The sequence below is a fragment of the Rhinoderma darwinii genome, chromosome 13 (genome assembly GCF_050947455.1).
Source record: "Rhinoderma darwinii isolate aRhiDar2 chromosome 13, aRhiDar2.hap1, whole genome shotgun sequence".
In the NCBI taxonomy this organism is placed as follows: Eukaryota; Metazoa; Chordata; class Amphibia; order Anura; family Rhinodermatidae; genus Rhinoderma; species Rhinoderma darwinii.
The window spans coordinates 43,976,955-43,996,162 of NC_134699.1; the positions used below are offsets into that span (position 1 = coordinate 43,976,955).

A 19,208-nucleotide genomic window follows, 5' to 3' on the forward strand; every position below is an offset into this window, starting at 1 on the left:
AGCCGGCGGCATCTTGCCGATGGTACTGGAAGCCTTTTAGACTCCGCCGGTGAGTGGGGCATAGGAGGCTTCCATTGGCTGAGCGTTAGGCCATTATTAGGCCTCCAGTTGCCATAGCAGCCACCGGCAACCCAGCGTTTATGACAAAGCGAAAACAGAATGTTATTAATGTTTGTTAATTTGTTAAAAATTAACTCAAATTTCGCACGAACATAAGTATTCAGACACTTGAAAGTTAGCTCTGGGGCCTCCTATTCCTCTAGATCATCTTTGAAATGTTTCTACACCTTGATTGGAGTCCTCCTGTGGTAAATTAATATGATTGGACAGGATTAAGAAAGACACACCCCTGTCTATATAAGGGCTCACAGCTGACAATGCATATCAGAGCAAAAACCAAGCCATGAGGATGAAAGGACTGCCTGTAGAGCTCAGAGACCGGATTGTGTGGAGGCACAGATCTGGAGAAGGGTACAAAAAGGATTGAGGGAAAGATGAATAGAGCAAAGTACAGAGCTATTATTTTTTATGAATCCTGATCCAGAGTACATCTTACAACAAGACAATGACCCTAAGCGCACAGCAAGGACAGCATAGCAGTGGCTTAGGGACAACTCTGTGAATGTCCTTGAGTGGCACAGCCAGAGCCCTGACTTGTACCCAGTCGAACATCTCTGCAGAGACCTGAAAATGTCTGTACGCTGACGATCCCCAACCAACCTAACGGAGCCTGAGAGGATCTGCAGAGAAGAATGGCAGAAAATCCCAAAATTGCAATGTGCAAACCTTGTGGCATAACCAAGAAGACTGGAGGCTGCTATTGCTGACAAAGGTGCTTCAACTATGTACTGAGTTAGTAGTAGTACGAAGTAGTTTAGTTTTTTTTTTAGTTTTTCCTTTTCAATAAATTAGCAAAGATAACATTCGGTTTTCGCTTTGTCATTATGGGATATTGAGTGCAAAATAATGGGGAAAAACTTGTATTTATTTTATTTTAGCACAAGGCCTCAACATAACAAAATGTGAAAAAATTGAAAGGGTCTGAAGACTTTAAGAATGCATTGTATATAAAGCTGTGAAAAGCGCTTTAACCGTTTAGGCTAAATGCACACGATGCATATTATGTGCGGATTTGTCGCGTGTATTTTCCTGCGCCAACTCCGCAGCGTAATAATGTACCAGCAAAATAAATGAGATTTCAAGTCATCTCATCTACATGTTGCAGAATTTTTCCACACGTAAATTGACCTGTGGTGCGTATTTTAAAATCTGCAGCGTGTGGGGTCCTGAGGCTCGGTTCCGATAGTGCAGATTTTGCCTGTATTTTGTAAGCCAAAACCAAAATTGGATCCAGGAGAGCCGACCTATAAGGCCTTTCTGTTTATATTTCTTCTGTTTAGCTTCCGTTCCTGGTGTTGGCTTAAAAAACGCAAAATCTGCAGCAAATCTGCTCTGTGGGAACCCTGCCTTGAGATTTTACCTGCAGAACTACCTGCGGTTTTGATGCAGATTTTCTGCACCAAATTACGCAGCGTGTTCACGTAGCCTTGCAGTAAAGGAGTGTGCTGATATGAGTGATTGCCATGTTTTTATTATATATAGTATATACTCCCACATTTGATTAAAAGGGTATAAAATCTTCTTGGGGCATATCCTCATCATACACATTTGTCACCATTTCCATTTGAAGACAACTGTTGTATAAAAAGCAGTAACAAGCACAAGATGGCTGTAGAACACCAATTTGTCTATCTTTTCCTGGAGCTCTTCACGTCGTCTCCCCAAGTTTTCCATTCCCTGCAGAGACTGGATCTGTTGTCTCACTAAGTGCATGTCTCTGCAAATCCTTTCCAGCATTGAGACTACTCCGTCTTCCAGTACCTGCTCCTCTTCCTCTAACTGAACCTCCTTGGAGCTAGACTTCAGAAAGAGTCCTTGCAGGAAGAAAAAAAACAGAGAAACATGGCCTTAAAGGGGTATTCCCATCTCAGACATGAACCCCTTAATGACCAAGCTATTTTTTAAGTTTTTCTATCGTCGCATTCCAAGAGCTTTAACTTTTTGATTTTTGCATCGACATAGCTGTATAAGGTCTTGTTTTTTGCGGGACAAGTTGTCTTTTTTAATAGCACCATTTTGGGGTACATATAATTTATTGACTAACTTTTTATAAACTTTTTTTGGGGGGGAATACAAAAAACTCTGAAATTTTGCCACTCTTTTTTGCGTCCTAAATCTACACCGTTTACCGTGTGGTATAAATAACACAATAACTTTATTCAACAGGTTGATACGATTGCAACGATACCAAATTAGTATAGTTTTTGTATGTTTTACTACTTTTACACAGTAAAAACAAATTTTTTTCAAAATTATTTGGTTTTGTATCTCCATATATAAGAGCCGTAACGTTTTTATTTTTCTGCTGATGCAGCTGTATGAGGGATTTTGTTTTTGCGGGACGACTTGTAGTTTTTATTGGTACCAATTTGGAGTAGATGTAACTTTTTAATGACTCTTTTTTATGGCAAGATTCACAGAAAACGGCAATTTTTGCATTGTTTTTTAATTTTATTTTTTACGGCATTCACCGTGCAGGTTAAACAATGTAATAGCTTTATAGTTGGGGTCGTTACGGATGCGGCGATACCAAATATGTGTAACTTTTTTACTTTGTTTTTTTTTAATAGTAAACCATTTTGTAAGGGGAAAAAGTGGGTTTTTCTTTTTATTAACTTTATTAAACTTTTTTTTAAACTTTTTTACTAGTCCCACTAGGGGACTTTACTAATGCCTCTGACATGACCTAGCAGGCATTCACTACAGGCTGAACTGGGGGCCTTTATTAGGCCCCCGGCTGCCATCGGAGACAGACACTCGGCGATCTTTTTGCCGGGTGCCGGTGCGATGAGAGAGAGGGAGCTCCCTCCCTCTCTAAAACCACTCAGATGCCGCGCTCGCTATTGAGTGCCGCATCTGAGGGGTTAAACGTGTGAGATCTATACTGATATCGATCTCACCCATTAGAGCAGGGCTGCTCCCAGCCCTCTGCTCCCTGCTCTGTTTATTCTGATGCAGCACCGTGAAAAGGCTTATACATCAGAATAAAGCCCATTAGTGGCCGCCGTGAAAAGGCGTATTGGCGGTCACTAACGAGTTAATGGTATAGCTCTGAGACCCACATCTTGAAATCGGGGGTCCTCCAACCCTGTCTCGTGAGATGGCTGCTGACTGCTGCATCTAGGCAAAAGACTCAGTGGCAAGGTGGCAAGAAATAATGGTAGTTGCAGAAACTGCATAGTACAGCGAACTACGCTATTTTTGGAACTTAGGAACCCAGTATAAAAAGATTGAGAAGCTCTGTGATTAAAGGGGCTGTCTCCTAAAAGACAGCCCCTTTTATCTGATCGCCACGGGTCCCTATTACAAGACCCATAGCAAACCGCTTATTTTGCTTGTGGGGATGCTTATTTTTCCTATGGCGGCCGTAATGTGACAGGTGAATGGCTTCCAATATAATTTATATGGATGAAAAAATAAATTCATATGGATGCCAAGTGTTTGCCAGTGCGGGAGCTGCTGCTTGAAGGATCCCCACTATGCCCTAATATAGACAGCGATTGCCAGGGATATCTTTATGTAAAAAAAAACGTTCTCAATTTTATGTTCTCTTCCATTATTTTTGTTGCTACAAATAAGATTGGATTAAACCAGAAAGGAGTGATTGTTTTTTTTTTAGGCTCTGTGCACACTACCGTCATGGCATCAAACAAATGGAAACATATTCCAACAAATGGTATAATTGGGGCAATCAGGTTTCGGTTGTGTTTCCATTTTTTTGCGCACACCAGACTGTACTATTCTTGCCATTAAAATACTGGAGACCCAACCGACAGGTTGGCAAGACAAAAAAAGAATGCAACTGAGCCTTTAGGATCAGATGCCCTTGAACACATCATCCATATCCATAGAAAATACGATTATATTACCTTGATAAAGTGGGTAAGTCCCAGTAGAAGTCTTATCCGGCTCTAGGATTTTACCTCCAGCGTACATAACGAAGATGTTTTCTAGGATCCCAGCAGTTATGGAAGTCATTGTACCTATTAAGAATATTACTGCAACAAGATAGAGGAGAACCGTATATTTGAGTAACATCTAAGGTACTATGTGGTTTAAGGGATTAATGAATATGGGTATACAATGATCACTGAATGGTAGGATCCAATGAGCAACTAAATATAGCACATATACTGGATTGGAAAGTATGGCCTTACACAAGACAACTGCTAACTGAAAGTTATTCCAGATGACATTTATCAACCCTTGATTCCCCATTATAATAAATGTTCAGCAATTCCTATTGAGGTGGGGGATGAGCAGCCAGTACTTTAGCACTATAAAATATGATCGACATGGAAATCAAACATGGTCGATCGAATAACGCCCAAAGAGCAGACATCAGAATACCATTGGTCATTGGTGATTTCAGAAAGCTACAGAACTTGACGACATGACTCTAATGTGGAAATTTTGCTGACAGGGCAAACAAATGCACCCACCAGCAAGTAAGGCTGTATTTACATGTGAAAATTGACATGCGGATTTAAGCATTGTATGTCAGAGTTAAAGAAGAACTGAATTGTTGTATTAAATGGGGAAAATACCGGAAACAGTATTGCAGCATGCTGCGCTAAAGATTCCGGTAAAACAAAGGACACCATGATAGAAACCCGACAGAACCCACTAAAGTCAATGGGTTCCCATCGGATACTGATTGTGTGTGTAATGTGATGGAATCGGTGCGTCCGATATTTTTGTTGTTCTGCTCCTCTGTCGAAGCAGAACAACGGGAACACCGACGCAGATGTGAACAGGCCCTAAAGTATTCTCTTGAGAATTATTGAAACAAACAATATACTGTAACATGTTTCAAAGTTGTATGAAATATATGAAGGACATTTTTTTCTTTATTTTAAAGCGTAAATGGAAGCAGTTGTGTTCCCTCTTCTTACCAATTATAGGTGCATCATCAGAAGAAGCAGGCAGGAAATCATTCAGCATGAGCAGGAGAACAGATAACCCCAAGAGCACCGTGACCTTGAAGTTGATTTTTTCAATGTATAATTTGGGAATATAGTGACATAAGAGGTCCAGAACCAACAGAGACAAGGAAGGTAAGATTAAGGCAAGGACATATAGGCTTGATTGCCTCTGCATGACTACCTGTGGAATTACAAAAATACAAAGTCCAAATGAGAACATGCTTGGATACATGGACTTCCTGCATCTTACAGAGTAAACGTACTTTAAAAAACTTTTGATATGTCATAAAGACATATCAGAAGTTTTAATCTGTGGAGGTTCGGGTGCTGAGAACCCCTGCATCGCTGAAACAAAGGTGCAGAAGCGCTCAGCTGATCACCCTGTACCTTCGGCTGTGATCGACACTCCTGGTTAGGCTGATGACAAGCTCATGTGAGCTGTATTCAGCCTAATAAGGAGCGCCAATCGCTGAACTTAAAACTTAAAAACCTTCCTCAGGAAAGTAATCTAAGGCCTCATGCACACTGTACAGATGCATCATTTTTTTAAGCCGAAACCTAAACCCAGAAAAAGTATAATGGAAATATTTATACTTTTTAGACTTTTTTTGCATCCACTCCTGATTTGGGCTTCAAAAAAAGGATGCAAAATACTGAGCACATTGTCCCTCTCCTTCTTCTACTTTGAATGCTTTCTAACTGAGGAAGCAGCAGGTATAGCTCCAAAATGTGTTTTGATATTGAGTATTAAAGTGCCATGTAATCATGTCATCCAATGTCTGGTGCGGGACGTTGGTTGCGGTGGCATGTGCAGGCAGCGTTATTTAAGGGCAGCTGCTGTGGCAGTACAACGGAGCTCAGTGCCCCGCAGCTGTTTACTCAGATAGGAGGGGTGAGAATCATGAGTTCTATTGCATCCCCTTCCTATTAGATAGGTTATGATAACTAGTTTATTATTTCTATTAACAAATGTCCAGTCCAACGACTGAAGAGACTGTTAGCAGACCATCAAAAAGAAAGGGAAAGTCAAACAAGACACAGAATCTGCAATTGTCAGCAGCCGGTGCCAGATGAGTATCCCTGGGGATTTATGTTCCACTACGATGGAAGAATCTCCTAAGGCAACAGAGGCTAGGTGCTTCTTTTCCTTTTTCAAGGGTCAACTTGTAGAGGTTGTCCAGGCAGGGGGCTATTTTTTATACTGATAACCTATACACAGACTAGGTAATCAGTTTATGATCGGTGGGGGTGCAACACCCGGGCCGTGCATCGATGAGCTGTTCTGGCTGCCTCCGGGCGCCGGAAAATATGCAGACTCGTCGCCGGAAGAGGATGGCTCCGACCACTGTATAGCGGCAAGACTGCAGTACTGTAGTTTTTCTCCTATTCAAGTGAATAAGAGCAAAGCTGCAGTAACCAAGCACAGCCGTTATACAGTGGTCGGAGCCATCGCTTCCAGCACAGACCCTGCATAGCTTCCGGCGCCTGGAGGCAGCCGGAAAAGCTGATCAGTGCGGGGTCTGCGTGTCGGACCCCCACCATCATATACTCATGACCTATCCAGCGGATAGGTCATCAGTATAAAAACACAGCCCCTAGCCTGGACAACCTCTTTAATGGTTCTAATAAGATCTAATATGATTTAATGAGAAAAAGTAAGATGTAGCTTTCCAAGTGAAACATGGATTATTAGACACAATGTGTGGTAATAAAAACTAACAATAATAATAATAATAATAATAATGTATTCCAATACCGAGTATATGAGCCATGAGTAGCCATGCAGTTTTTTTTCCTCCACCAATACTTCCAGTAGATGCCACTCTCCATTGTCAACAAAATACTTCATACTTTCTTCGTGTATCTCAGAGGAATTTTTCAGGGTCTTTAAAACCATGCTGTTCTCTAGAAATTGCAAAACATTGTTATATTTAGGTGATAGAGAAAAATAGAGTTGGGAATTTTACTGTAATATGAGCTGAGATTACACTTTATACAAGTATTCCTAGGGAAAAAAATTGTTTCGTATGTGCAAGATGCTGACTATTCGGTGTATAAGGGTGGAATACAAAAGCCATCTTTCATTGTATATTAGTAGTAGGTCCACTCGGGGGCTTACGTGCCATAGAGGCCGACCACTGTCATAGTTATGGACCCAGAAGCGCAACTTGAAGCTCAATTTGTATCAGGGCTCCCCCATCAACCATGTGTCATTCATAATACTGGTGTCTTCTTATGTGGCAGAGGGGCCTTTAGGCCCAGGGCCCGGGTGTGACTCTGAACCCCCAACAGCTACACCCCTGAGAAGGGAGCCTTTCCCCTTTGCTACTGGGTGGCAAGACTTCCCTCTCCAGAGGAACTGTATTGTTAGCAAGCAAAGGGCGATGAATTGGCCCAAGGGTCATGGAAAGGGTGTAGAGTGGGTAACAAACACTAGGCACTTCTGCCCTCGGTGGCAAAACCAGCACTGCAATAAGTGGCCCATTTTGATCTTTGCTATGGAGTCCCCTCTCTTCTTTGTACGTCACTGGGTCTGCTGATTCAATTATCTTGTTTTATCTCATAGTAATTTTTAAATAATTAATGCTTTCAATCAACATTGAAGAAACCAAAGATATCATTGTATAAAAAAAACCATAGTGAAATAGAAAAAGGAGACTACTGCTCTGGCTGTACCTCAATGTAATAAACCTCTTCATGTACTGAATAGAATAGAGATTTTTAGAGGAAATGAGAAGTCAATGGGGAAATTTATTAAGACTTGCGTTTCATATGCCAGTCTTTCAGGCTATTAACCTTTGAAGGGCATTTTTTATTTTTTTTATTTTTTAATAAAAAGGTCAGTGTGAGTAGTGCAACTTTCTAGATAGTTTTTTTTAAATTAAAAAATTGTTTTAGTTTTTGATATACAGCTGCTCTGTATTCTCTATACAGAGCAGCTGTATCGTTCGCTATGACCTAAATGTGTCAGTCCCACAGACCGGACGGGTTCAGTGTCAGCAGAGACACGCAGTATCCACCTGTAATGTATCACATCTATGTTATGAACTTAGATGTGATAGATTACAGGTGGATCCCGCATTACCACACAGGACCCGCTGTCACTGAACCCGTCAGTCCCGCGTACATGATGGGAGCAGGATTTAGCGCTAGATACAGCTGCAATGTATAGAGAACCCAGAGCAGTTGTATCTCAAAAAGTAAAACAAATTTTTAATAAAAAATCTATTTTGAAAGTTGAATTATTTTTGTTTGCTTCTCAGGCGTAGCTATCTTCTTGAGAAATCTGCTGTATTGAACCACAGATCAGTGCCAATGGGCATGCTCCACTATTTTCATCACCTCATCAATATTCACTTGTTCTTCCTTTTCACAGACCTACAGTTAGGTCCAGAATTATTTGGACAGTGACACAAGTTTTAGCTGTTTACCAAAACATATTGAATATACAGTTATATAATCAATATGGCCTTAAAGTGCAGACTCTCAGCTTTAATTTGAGGGTATTCACATGCTAATTTGAGGAAGGGTTTAGGAATTACAGCTCTTTAATATGTAGTTGCCTCTTTTTCAAGGGACCAAAAGGTAATTGGACAATTATCTCAAAAGCTATTTAATGGGCTGCATGGGCTATTCCCTCATTAATCCATCATCAATTAAGCAGGTAAAAGGTCTGGAGTTGATTCCAGGTGTGGCATTTGGAAGCTGTTGCTGTGAACCCACAACATGAGCTCAAAGGAGCTCTCAATGCAAGTGAAACAGACCATCGTTAGGCTGAAAAAAATGAAGAAATCCATCAGAGAGAGAGCACAAATGTTAGGAGCGCCCAAATCAACAGTTTGGTACATTCTTGGAAAAAAAAGAACAAAGAGTGATTTTGTGAACGCCAAAAGGCCTGGACGTCCACGGTAGACAACAGTGGAGGATGATCGCAGAATCCTCTACATGGTGAAGAATAACCCCTTCACGACATCTACCCAAGTGAAGAACACTCTCCTGGAAGTAAAAGAATAAAGAGAAGACTTCATGAGAGCAAATACAGAGGTTTCACCACAAGGTGCAAACCATTAATCAGCCTCAAAAATAGACAGGCCAGATTATACTTTGCCAAACAACATGTAAAGAAGCTGCCTAGTTCTGGAAGAGCATTCTTTGGACAGATAAAACTAAGATCAACCTGTACCAGAATGATGGGAGGAAGAAAGTATGGAGAAGGCTTGGAACGGCTCATGATCCAAAGCACAGCACATCCTCTGTAAAACATGGTGGAGGCAGTGTGATGGCATGGGCATGCATGGCTGCCAAAGGCACTGGTTGATGATGTGACTGAAGACAGAAGCAGCGGATGAATTCTTTCTGCTCAGATTCAACCAAATGCAGCAAAGTTGATTGGACGTCGCTTCACAGTACAGATGGACAATGACCCAAAACATACTGCGAAAGAAACCCAGGAGTTTTTTAAGGCAAAGAAGTGGAATATTCTGCAATGACCGAGTCAATCACTAGAATTCAACCCGATCGAGCTGCATTTCACTTGCTTAAGACAAAACTTAAGGCAGAAAAACCCACAAACAAGCAACAACTGAAGACGCCGCAGTAAAGGCAGAGGAAAGCATCACAAAGGAGGAAACCCAGTGTTTGGTGATGTCCATGGGTTCCAGTCTTCAGGCAGTCATTGCCTGCAAAGGATTCTCTACAAAGTATTGAAAAAAAACCATTTTATTTATGGTAATGTTAATTTGTCCAATTACTTTTGAGCCCCTGAAATTTAACCTGAAAGTCTACACTTCAATTGCATCTCAGTTGTTTCATTTCACATAACAATGTGGTGGCAGCGGAGCCCAAATCATGAAGATTGTGTCACGGTCCAAATAATTCTGGACCTAACTGCAGGTATGCAGAAAATGTGCTTTTCCATAGTCATCCATGATATAACTGTTGGAAGTAATTTTTTTTTCTGCTCTCCAGAGTTCACAGTTTTATAAAGTATTATATATATATATATATTTTTTTTAATGAACACTTATGCACCTGACAACATCAAAACTATGGTAATTTCTCTTTGTGACACTGATGATTAGGATAATTAAATATTGGTATAATATCTAGGGGGACATGGGTAATACATGATATGTCCACCTTCACAACTTTTTTTTTTTTTTTTTATTGCTCCAATGCATCTAAAATTAATTGTATATTTTTGTGTCTACAGCTCCTATGCAGACTTAGGCCTGATTTACACGAGCGTGTGCGTTTTGCGCACACAAAAAACGCGCCGTTTTGCGTGCGCAAAAGGCACTTAACAGCTCCGTGTGTCATCCGCGTATGATGCGCGGCTGCGTGATTTTCGCGCAGCCGCCATCATTATGACACTCCGTTTGAATGTTTGTAAACAGAAAAGCACGTGGTGCTTTTCTGTTTACATTCAGAGTTTGACAGCTGTTGCGCGAATCACGCAGTTCGCACGGAAGTGCTTCCGTGCGGCATGCGTGGTTTTCACGCACCCATTGACTTCAATGGGTGAGTGATGCGCGAACAGCGCACAAAGATAGGACATGTCGTGAGTTTTACGCAACGCACTCGCGCTGCGCAAAATTCACGCACTGTCTGCACTGTCCCATAGACTAATATAGGTGCGTACGACACGCGTGAAAAGCACGCGCGTCGCACGCGCGTATATTACGCTCGTGTAAATGATGCCTTAGTGTAATTGCACAGGGCGGATATGCTGCGTAAAGTACACAGCGCATTCTTCCTGGAAACCACAGGCAGGGCCGTATTTAGAGTTGATGCTGCCCTAGGCACTTCTAACGCCCCCCATAACTCCCGAAGTTATGGAAATGGCGTAGCTCGCTGACAATGCACAACTGGACCCAGGAAAGGTAAATAATAATTGTTTTGCTTTTTTATGTGTTACTAATGTTTTTTTTTCTGTTGGATTGTTGTTTTTTTTACAAGTTTGGTTGTTGGACTATGGATTCGAGGATTAATTCGATTACGACGTATTTTATTTTCAATAAAAGGGTTGTGTAGGTTTTTTATTTCAGTAAAATATTTTTTTGTGTGTGTGTTTCTTTTTAATTTTATTACTATCGCCTTAGTAATGGCCGCTGGCTGATTGACAGCGTCCATTACTAAGGTGGGGCTTAGTCTTAGCCGGCGAAAAGGCTAGCAGTAACCCCCCATTATTATCCAGTACCCACCGCCAGCAGGGGTACCAGGAAGAGCCGAGTGCGATTCAGAAGAGAAGGTCGGGTACTGCGGCAGCCGCAGGCTGGTATTATTAGGCTGAGAAAGCCCAAAAACAGTGGCCCTTCCCACCCTGGTAATGCTTGCCTGCTGCTGCTATGTTGTATCTGTGTCGTTATGAAAAGTGTGGGGGGACCCCATGTTGTTTTTTTCAATTATTTATTTTTTTTTAAAAAAGGAGGAGACCCTGCAGCCAGCTAAGGGTCAGTTCACACGATGCGTAAATACTGCAGATTTTCTGCAACGGAATTCTTTGAGGAAAGTCTGCAGCAAATACAGTAGCAGCAAAGTGGATGAGATAAAACAAATCTCATCCACACGCTAAGTAAATACTGAGCGGAAAAAACGCTCAGAAATTGACCTGCGGTGTGGAATATTATTCTGCAGCATGTCAACTGTATTTGAGTAAACGCTGCTTATTTGTTGCGGGTTTTCCCCATTGAATTCAATGGGGAGGTAAAACCCGCAACAAATAGCAGTTGTTACGTTTTTGTGGCGGGTTCGTAGCGATTCCGCCGCAAAAAAAACGCAACTCAGAAAAAATAATCTTATACTTACCCAGGAGTCTGTGTTTCTTCCACCAGGCCGGCCTCTTGGGATGACGTTTCTTCCCATGTGACCACTGCACCCAATCACAGTCTGTAGCGATGGTCACATGGGATGAAACGTCATCCCAAGAGGCCGGCCTGGATGACGTCAGAGGGCTGGCCTCCTGGGATGACACTTCATCCCATGTGACTGCCGCTGCAGCCAACCACAGGCTGCAGCGGCTCCTGGGGTGAAAAGTCATCCCAGGAGGCTGGCCTGCTACCAGGCCGGCTAAATGCTGCACTTTTACGCAGCAGACATTCTAGGGGGAAAACGACACCACATTTGGTGCAGTTTTTTGCCCGGAATTCTCTGCGGCGCACAGGGCGGATACGTTGCGTGCTTTTATGCAGCGTATCCACCCCATGTGAACTCAGCCTAAGGCCTTATTCACATGACATCCGTGTGCTGTCCGTATTTTACACATCAATTACATTGAAAAAAAACCAAAAGAAAACCTCGCGTGAAAAACGCATGGCTCTCGCAAAGCACACTGATGCAAAACGCAACAGACACGGACAGATTTTACACACGCTTTTTTACGCACGTAACGCTTTGTTCACATCTGCACTAGGGCTCTGTTCCGATGTTCCGTCGTACCTTTTAGTCGGAACAGAGCCCTGACAGACACAAATGGAAACCATAGGTTTCCGTTTCCATCACCATTGATTTCAATGGTTAACATTTGTGTCTGTCAGGGCTCCATAGTTGACTACTCTATTGATTCCGTCAAAACGACGGAGCTCTTGCCCAATGGAGACAAACGGAAACCATTGGCACCGGATCCGTCACCATTGAAATCCATGGTGATGAAAACTATGGTTTCCGTTTGTTTCTGTCAGGGCTCCGTTCCGACAGAAAGCCCTGACGGAACGTCGGAACGGAGCCCTAGCGCAGATGTGAACGGAGCCTAAATCTGTCACACTCGTGTGAATGTAGCCTTACTGAGTACAGATAATGTAGTAAATGTTACCTGCAGTCCTATGTAACACCACAGATCACACACAGTGATAACTCTCTGATTATAGATAATGTAGTAGATGTTACCTGCAGTCCTACGTAACAGAACAGATAACACACAGTAAAAACTCTCATAATGTGGTAGATGTCACATACACTCCCATGTAACACCACAGATAATACAGTGATAACTCTCTGAGTACAGATAATGTAGTAATGTTAACTGCAGTCCTATGTAACACCACAGATAACACAGTGGTAACTCTCTGAGTACAGATAATGTAGTAATGTTACCTGCAGTCCTATGTAACACCACAGATAACACAGTGATAACTCTCTGAGTACAGATAATGTAGTAATGCTACCTGCAGTTCTGTGTAACATAGTGATAACTCTCTGAGTATAGATAATGTAGTAGATGCACACACAGAAATATATACACATACAGATACATATATAGGCACTTAAACACAAATACACACACACACACACACACAAACACACACAAACACATACTGGAATTTACACACATACAAACACAGAGACACACAGACATATAGAGACACAAACAACAGACAGATTGAGCAATCACCATCTCCTTCCTCACAGGCTTCTTGCAGGATCGGCTGTGGGCGGAGCTTCGTCCTCTCCTCTAGTTGCTACTTCTGGTCCTGTCTCCTCCATGCGGGTTCTGAGTCTGAGACACTCCAACTGTTCTTGGATTGGCCACAGCTGCTCATGTGAGCAGTTCTGTCCAATCTATGAACAGAGGGCGTGTCTTAGAAGTGCTGGTAGCCACCCCCCCTGCTCCTGCCCTGTGAGTGATCTGACTGCTGGTTGGTCAGATCACAAACTTATTTTTTTTTAAAAAAAAACCAAATCGATCCTGCAGCTGCCCCCCCCCTCCTGGACGCCCTAGGCACTGCACCCCCAGGGCCTAGTGGCAAATACGGCCCTGACCACAGGGAATTCCATCTGAAAAACTGCAGCAAAAATACGCATCCCTCTGTAAGTACAGCACGGCCTCCTGGGAAGATGCTGTAGTCCATGTGATCGCTGCAGCCTTTCATTGGCTGCAGCAGTCACATGGGATGAAACGTCATCCCAGGAGGCTGGGCTGTACTTACAGCAGAGGACCCCGGCCAGGGGTAAGTGTGAAACTTTTTATTATTTTTCAAGCAAAAAAAGCTTCTTTGTTCCCTGCATTGCCAATTTTGCAGGGTTTTGTCTCCCTATTGAATTAAATGACAGTAGAGCAGAGATTTCCGCATGACAGATTTTAATTGCCGAGGATTAAAAAAAAACAAAAACGCATAAGTGCACAGCAGGTCAATTTGTGGACTATTTCTCTGGGGATTTTTTTGTGCTGTGTATGAATGAGTTTTGTTCAAATCTCATCCACACTACTGATACTGTACTACACTGCGGGTTTTTCCGCAATAAAATTCATTACGGAAAGTCTGCAGTGTTTATGCTGTGTGTGTCCCTCCCCTTAGGGTATATTGACATGTGCAGGTTATGATCAAGTTCAGGTTTTTGTATGAAATCTTCATTAAGTGAGAGAAGGTATAAAGGACTGATACTACTTCTCCTCTCCTGGGTGATTTTAATTAGTATAATGCTGGATCCTACCATCGCCAGGTATATATTTAGGCTTCGTACCAGTTCTGGGTGTATGTGCAGCGTAGGTCCCCACCTTATAGAGGTCGCCTTGTCGTGGCAGGTGGGCAAACACTTTTTGATCAAAATGTGCACTAAGAACCTCCCTATTGTAAGTAGATTTAGCAGTAATGCATATTTATTTATATTTAGTGGTTTAGGTGACATTGGTGTTCGCAGGGTGCTGTCGCCATTCTTTGTCCGCTGTATATTTGCAGTCGCAGGTGTTCTTGCACCTGCATACACATTTTATATAATTTTGTTGGATTGTGCAGTTCAAACTTTTGTTGTGTTTATGTGATTCATATATGTGGGGTTAGTGACTGCCTCCATTTTTTGATCTTGCACTCCTCCCATTCTGGCCTGGCTGATTTTAATTAGTTTAATGCTGGTTCCTACCATCCCCAGATATATATATGTAGGCTTAGTCCCAGTTCTGGGTGTATGTGCAGAGTAGCCTGTCGTGGCAGGTGGGCAAACACTTTTTGATCAAAATGTGTACTAAGAACCTCCCTATTGTAAGTAGATTTAGCAGTAATGCATATTTATTTATTGGTTTAGGTTACATTGGTGTTCGCAGTGTGCTGTCACCATTCTTTGTCTAGAAACTTAGTAAGGACATAAATGTCCGAGATTAAACCCAATTCTTTTATCATTTTCATTATGGAGTAGGAATAAGCATAGACATCTCGGTTCATGTTTATGTATATTGTATAGTAGAAAAAAAAAAAAAAAGCTTGGAATCTTGTTAGGGGTCCATTGAATGAATCTTAAATATGTTACAAAACTTCTAATCAAAAGCCTTAACTCACCAAGGTGCATAGAACTGACAAGGGATATAGAACATTTCTGAATATCAAAGGGAAAGTAGTAAAAATCCAAGACGCATGTGCTTGTCAAACGCGTTGGTTTAACGGCTGTAATCATGCCCTCATGGGTCAAATTGGCATACCTCATCCAAGGGGATAAATCCTCAACAACTCTGGAAAAAAGAGTATTTGCATTCATGATGTGTAGTTATTTGGACAGCTCATACAATCTTCTACTACAAACCATTAAATATTTCAAAATGTCAAACATAGAAGTCATGTGCCTTGGAATAATAAAATATATGGCATTCACAGCAGAATCAACATGAATATGTTCCTTTTTTCCTCCTAAAATAGAAATGGAGTCTAGAAAACGAAATAGACAAGCTTTTATTTTGAGATTTATTTTTTTTTTGCTCCCTCTTTTCGGGAAACATGCGGTAAAACCCTGGGTTTAACCTGTCAACTTAAATCAAGAGTACTTCCTCCCTGCATTATACTCTTCGCCTCAAAATGATCAACAAACATTGCTTCATACATTGGATGTCAAAAGGGCAGTATTAGTCTACATTGAAAAAACGAAAACCATTAGAAAGGATAACGCTCTGTTTCTGCAATATACAGGTCTCAGAAAGGGTCTAAAAGCCACTAAAGCCTCCTCATCCAGATGTATTAAAAATGTGATCTCAGAAGCTTATAGAGCACTTGGCCTTTCTTCACCAGGATAATGCACACTCCACAAGGTCTACAGCTACCTCCTGGGTGGAATTTGCCCATCTGTCCTTGGACCAGATTTGCCAAACAGCATCTTGGACCTCCTCCAATACCTTTGCTAAACACTACAGGCTGGACAGCTCCTCCGCTGGCTCAGCCTTTGGCATTAGTGTACTATCCAGTGCTGCTAATTCTTACCCTCCTATTTGATTTTGCTTATTAAATCCCATCAAAGCTGCCTGAAGGACGAGAGAAAGATCTAAATTTTACTTACCTGAAATTTCTTTTTCTCAAAGTCCAAAAGCAGTTGGTAATTATGAATTGTTTATATTAACCCTTGCGTGTTCTTCTGTCCTCATTAGGAGCAGTCCTCATTTACCCATCAATATTGCCTCTGGACTTTGAGAAAAATTAAATTTTCAGGTAAGTAAAATTTTGATCTATCACCCCCTTTAGCAGGCCCTAAAATTAATATAGACCACACACCAGACCTCCTAAATAAAAAGATATAGACCCGAGGCCAGACCCCCTTTATACGAACCCCAGGCCAGACCCACTTTATACAGTCACCAACCCTGTATGCAGACCCCATGCTGGATTGCCCTGTATACAGATCTTTCTGTATAGGGACCCCAGACCACCCTGTATACAGAACCTAGACCAGACCTCATTGTATATACAGAAACATTGCTGGAAGCTAAGAAGAGCAGTGTTGGATTTTTTTTTCAGAAACTGAAAGCCGATGAACAATTGTTTGCGCATTTGTCGGCTGACCAATGCCGTATATACACAGGGCAATGATAGATAACAAGCGTTCGTGCGAACACCCGTTCAGCCGATCATTGGCCGTATAAATGGGCTTAAGGCTTCATTCTAAGGATTGTGAGGGTTCTGTCAGTCGGACTGCCGCCAATCAATAACTGATAACATATCCTAGTCATATGCCATCACTTTGCATGGTGAGAAAACGTTAACTTTTCGTGTGAATCTTGTAGATGATCCTATTTAAAGTTCACACTTGCGGTTCTGTCTAAATTTCCATTGTCCTTTTCTGCATTTTTTATGGAAAGAATAGCACAGTCTGCACTAGCCATGATGCTAATGTGAATATGATTGCCATTAACATGTATATTTAAACATTATATATTGTATATTATACATTATATATTAAACATTGTATATTAAAAAAATGTATATTTCCATTAACTATTTTTCTTATATTAATAACTTTCCAATGAATTGTCTTTATAGTCTTACTGTTCATAGAAGTAGAGGTCCGGCAACCAGAGGTGGGACAATGGAACTGTTATATGGCTCATATTACAGAATTGTTGAGGATCCCATGATAAAAAATCATTTTTCCACATCTGCAGAAAGAAATTATTATATTAGCAATTATACACGAGTTTGTAAAAAGACCTACGAAATCAGAGAAAGTCCTCTTACCGTAGATATCCAAAAATACATTGTTATAGTCTGTGACTTCTCAACCTATGGAAATAAGATGGACATGTCAAACGTAACACGTACCAGATAACAACTTGTTATTGTTGGGAATAACTTGGGTTTAGTCAGATGGCTGAGATTAGTGACTTTTTTCTTCGACATTTTTTATATAAGGCCCCATGCACACGAACGTATTTTTGCGGCCGCAATTCACCCGCAAATCTACGGGTAAATTGCGGCCCCATTCATTTCAATGGGCCCATGCACACGACCGTGGTTTCCACGGCCCGAGCACTGCCCAGGAGTCTGGACCGCAAAAAGAACGGACGTGTCTTATTACGGCCGTATTTTCACAATCCAGGCTCATAGAAATGAATGCACACGGCCATGTGCACGACCCGCAGGTGACATTCCGCGGTCGTCTGAGCCGCAAATCACGGCCGTGGACACCACTACGGTCATGTGCATGAGGCCTAATACTTATTTGATTTTAATTTATTGTGATAAAAATTCACTTAAGAAATATTTAAGAGCAACATATCATCATATGAAGCCCATTAATTTTTTCCTTCCAATACTCATTTCCTGCTGCCTGCTGGTGTATTTCTTCCCTGTGCTCTCACCACAGCCAGGATAGAGATAAACGCCCAATTCACTGTGATTATTAATGGCTCTGTCCAGTCATTTTTTGGCATAGTCATTAATAGAAGATGTTCACGTTCTTTAATATTGAGATACTTTGTTACATCGTATTGCTTGCATGTCTGATTTGGCAGTGCGGCTGGGAGGCAGTCTAGAGGGGTAGATGGAGAGAATGGATAGTATTAGCAATGATATATTATATTATACAGGGTGGGCCATTTATATGGATACACCTAAATAAAATGGGAATGGTTGGTGATATTAACTCCCTGTTTGTGGCACATTAGTATATGGGAGGGGGGAAACTTTTCAAGCTCGGTGTTGACCATGGCGGCCATTTTGAAGTCGGCCATTTTGTATCAAACTTTAGTTTTTTCAATGGGAAGAGGGTCATGTGACACATCAAACTTATCGAGAATTTCACAAGAAAAACAGTGGTGTGCTTGGTTTTAACGTTACTTTATTCTTTCATGAGTTATTTACAAGTTTCTGACCACTTATAAAATGTGTTCAAAGTGCTGCCCATTGTGTTGGATTGTCAATGCAACCCTCTTCTCCCACTCTTCACACACTGATAGCAACACCACAGAAGAAATGCTAGCACAGGCTTCCAGTATCCGTAGTTTCAGTTGCTGCACATCTCGTATCTTCACAGCATAGACAATTGCCTTCAGATGACCCCAAAGATAAAAGTCTAAGGGAGTCAGATCGGGAGGCATTTCTTCTGCGGTGTTGCTATCAGTGTGTGAAGAGTGGGAGAAGAGGGTTGCATTGACAATCCAACACAATGGGCAGCACTTTGAACACATTTTATAAGTGGTCAGAAACTTGTAAATAACTCATGAAAGAATAAAGTAACGTTAAAACCAAGCACACCATTGTTTTTCTTGTGAAATTCTCGATAAGTTTGATGTGTCACATGACCCTCTTCCCATTGAAAAAACTAAAGTTGGATACAAAATGGCCGACTTCAAAATGGCCGCCATGGTCAACACCCAGCTTGAAAAGTTTCCCCCCTCCCATATACTAATGTGCCACAAACAGGAAGTTAATATCACCAACCATTCCTATTTTATTTAGGTGTATCCATATAAAT

General features: G+C 41.5%; 1 protein-coding gene across 1 annotated transcript; it reads right to left on the reverse strand.

Annotated features, from left to right (window-relative positions):
• Positions 1 to 1,098: 1,098 nt before the first annotated feature.
• On the reverse strand, positions 1,099 to 17,510 carry LOC142665897 (5-hydroxytryptamine receptor 3C-like). The gene is made up of 7 exons (XM_075845699.1): positions 17,471 to 17,510; positions 17,282 to 17,391; positions 15,314 to 15,483; positions 6,802 to 6,950; positions 5,016 to 5,226; positions 3,990 to 4,118; positions 1,099 to 1,934 (listed from the first exon to the last, which is right to left on the reverse strand). The coding sequence occupies exons 1-7, from the start codon at positions 17,489 to 17,491 to the stop codon at positions 1,672 to 1,674; spliced, it is 1,053 nt and encodes a 350-aa protein (XP_075701814.1). The 5' UTR covers positions 17,492 to 17,510; the 3' UTR covers positions 1,099 to 1,671.
• Positions 17,511 to 19,208: the final 1,698 nt, after the last annotated feature.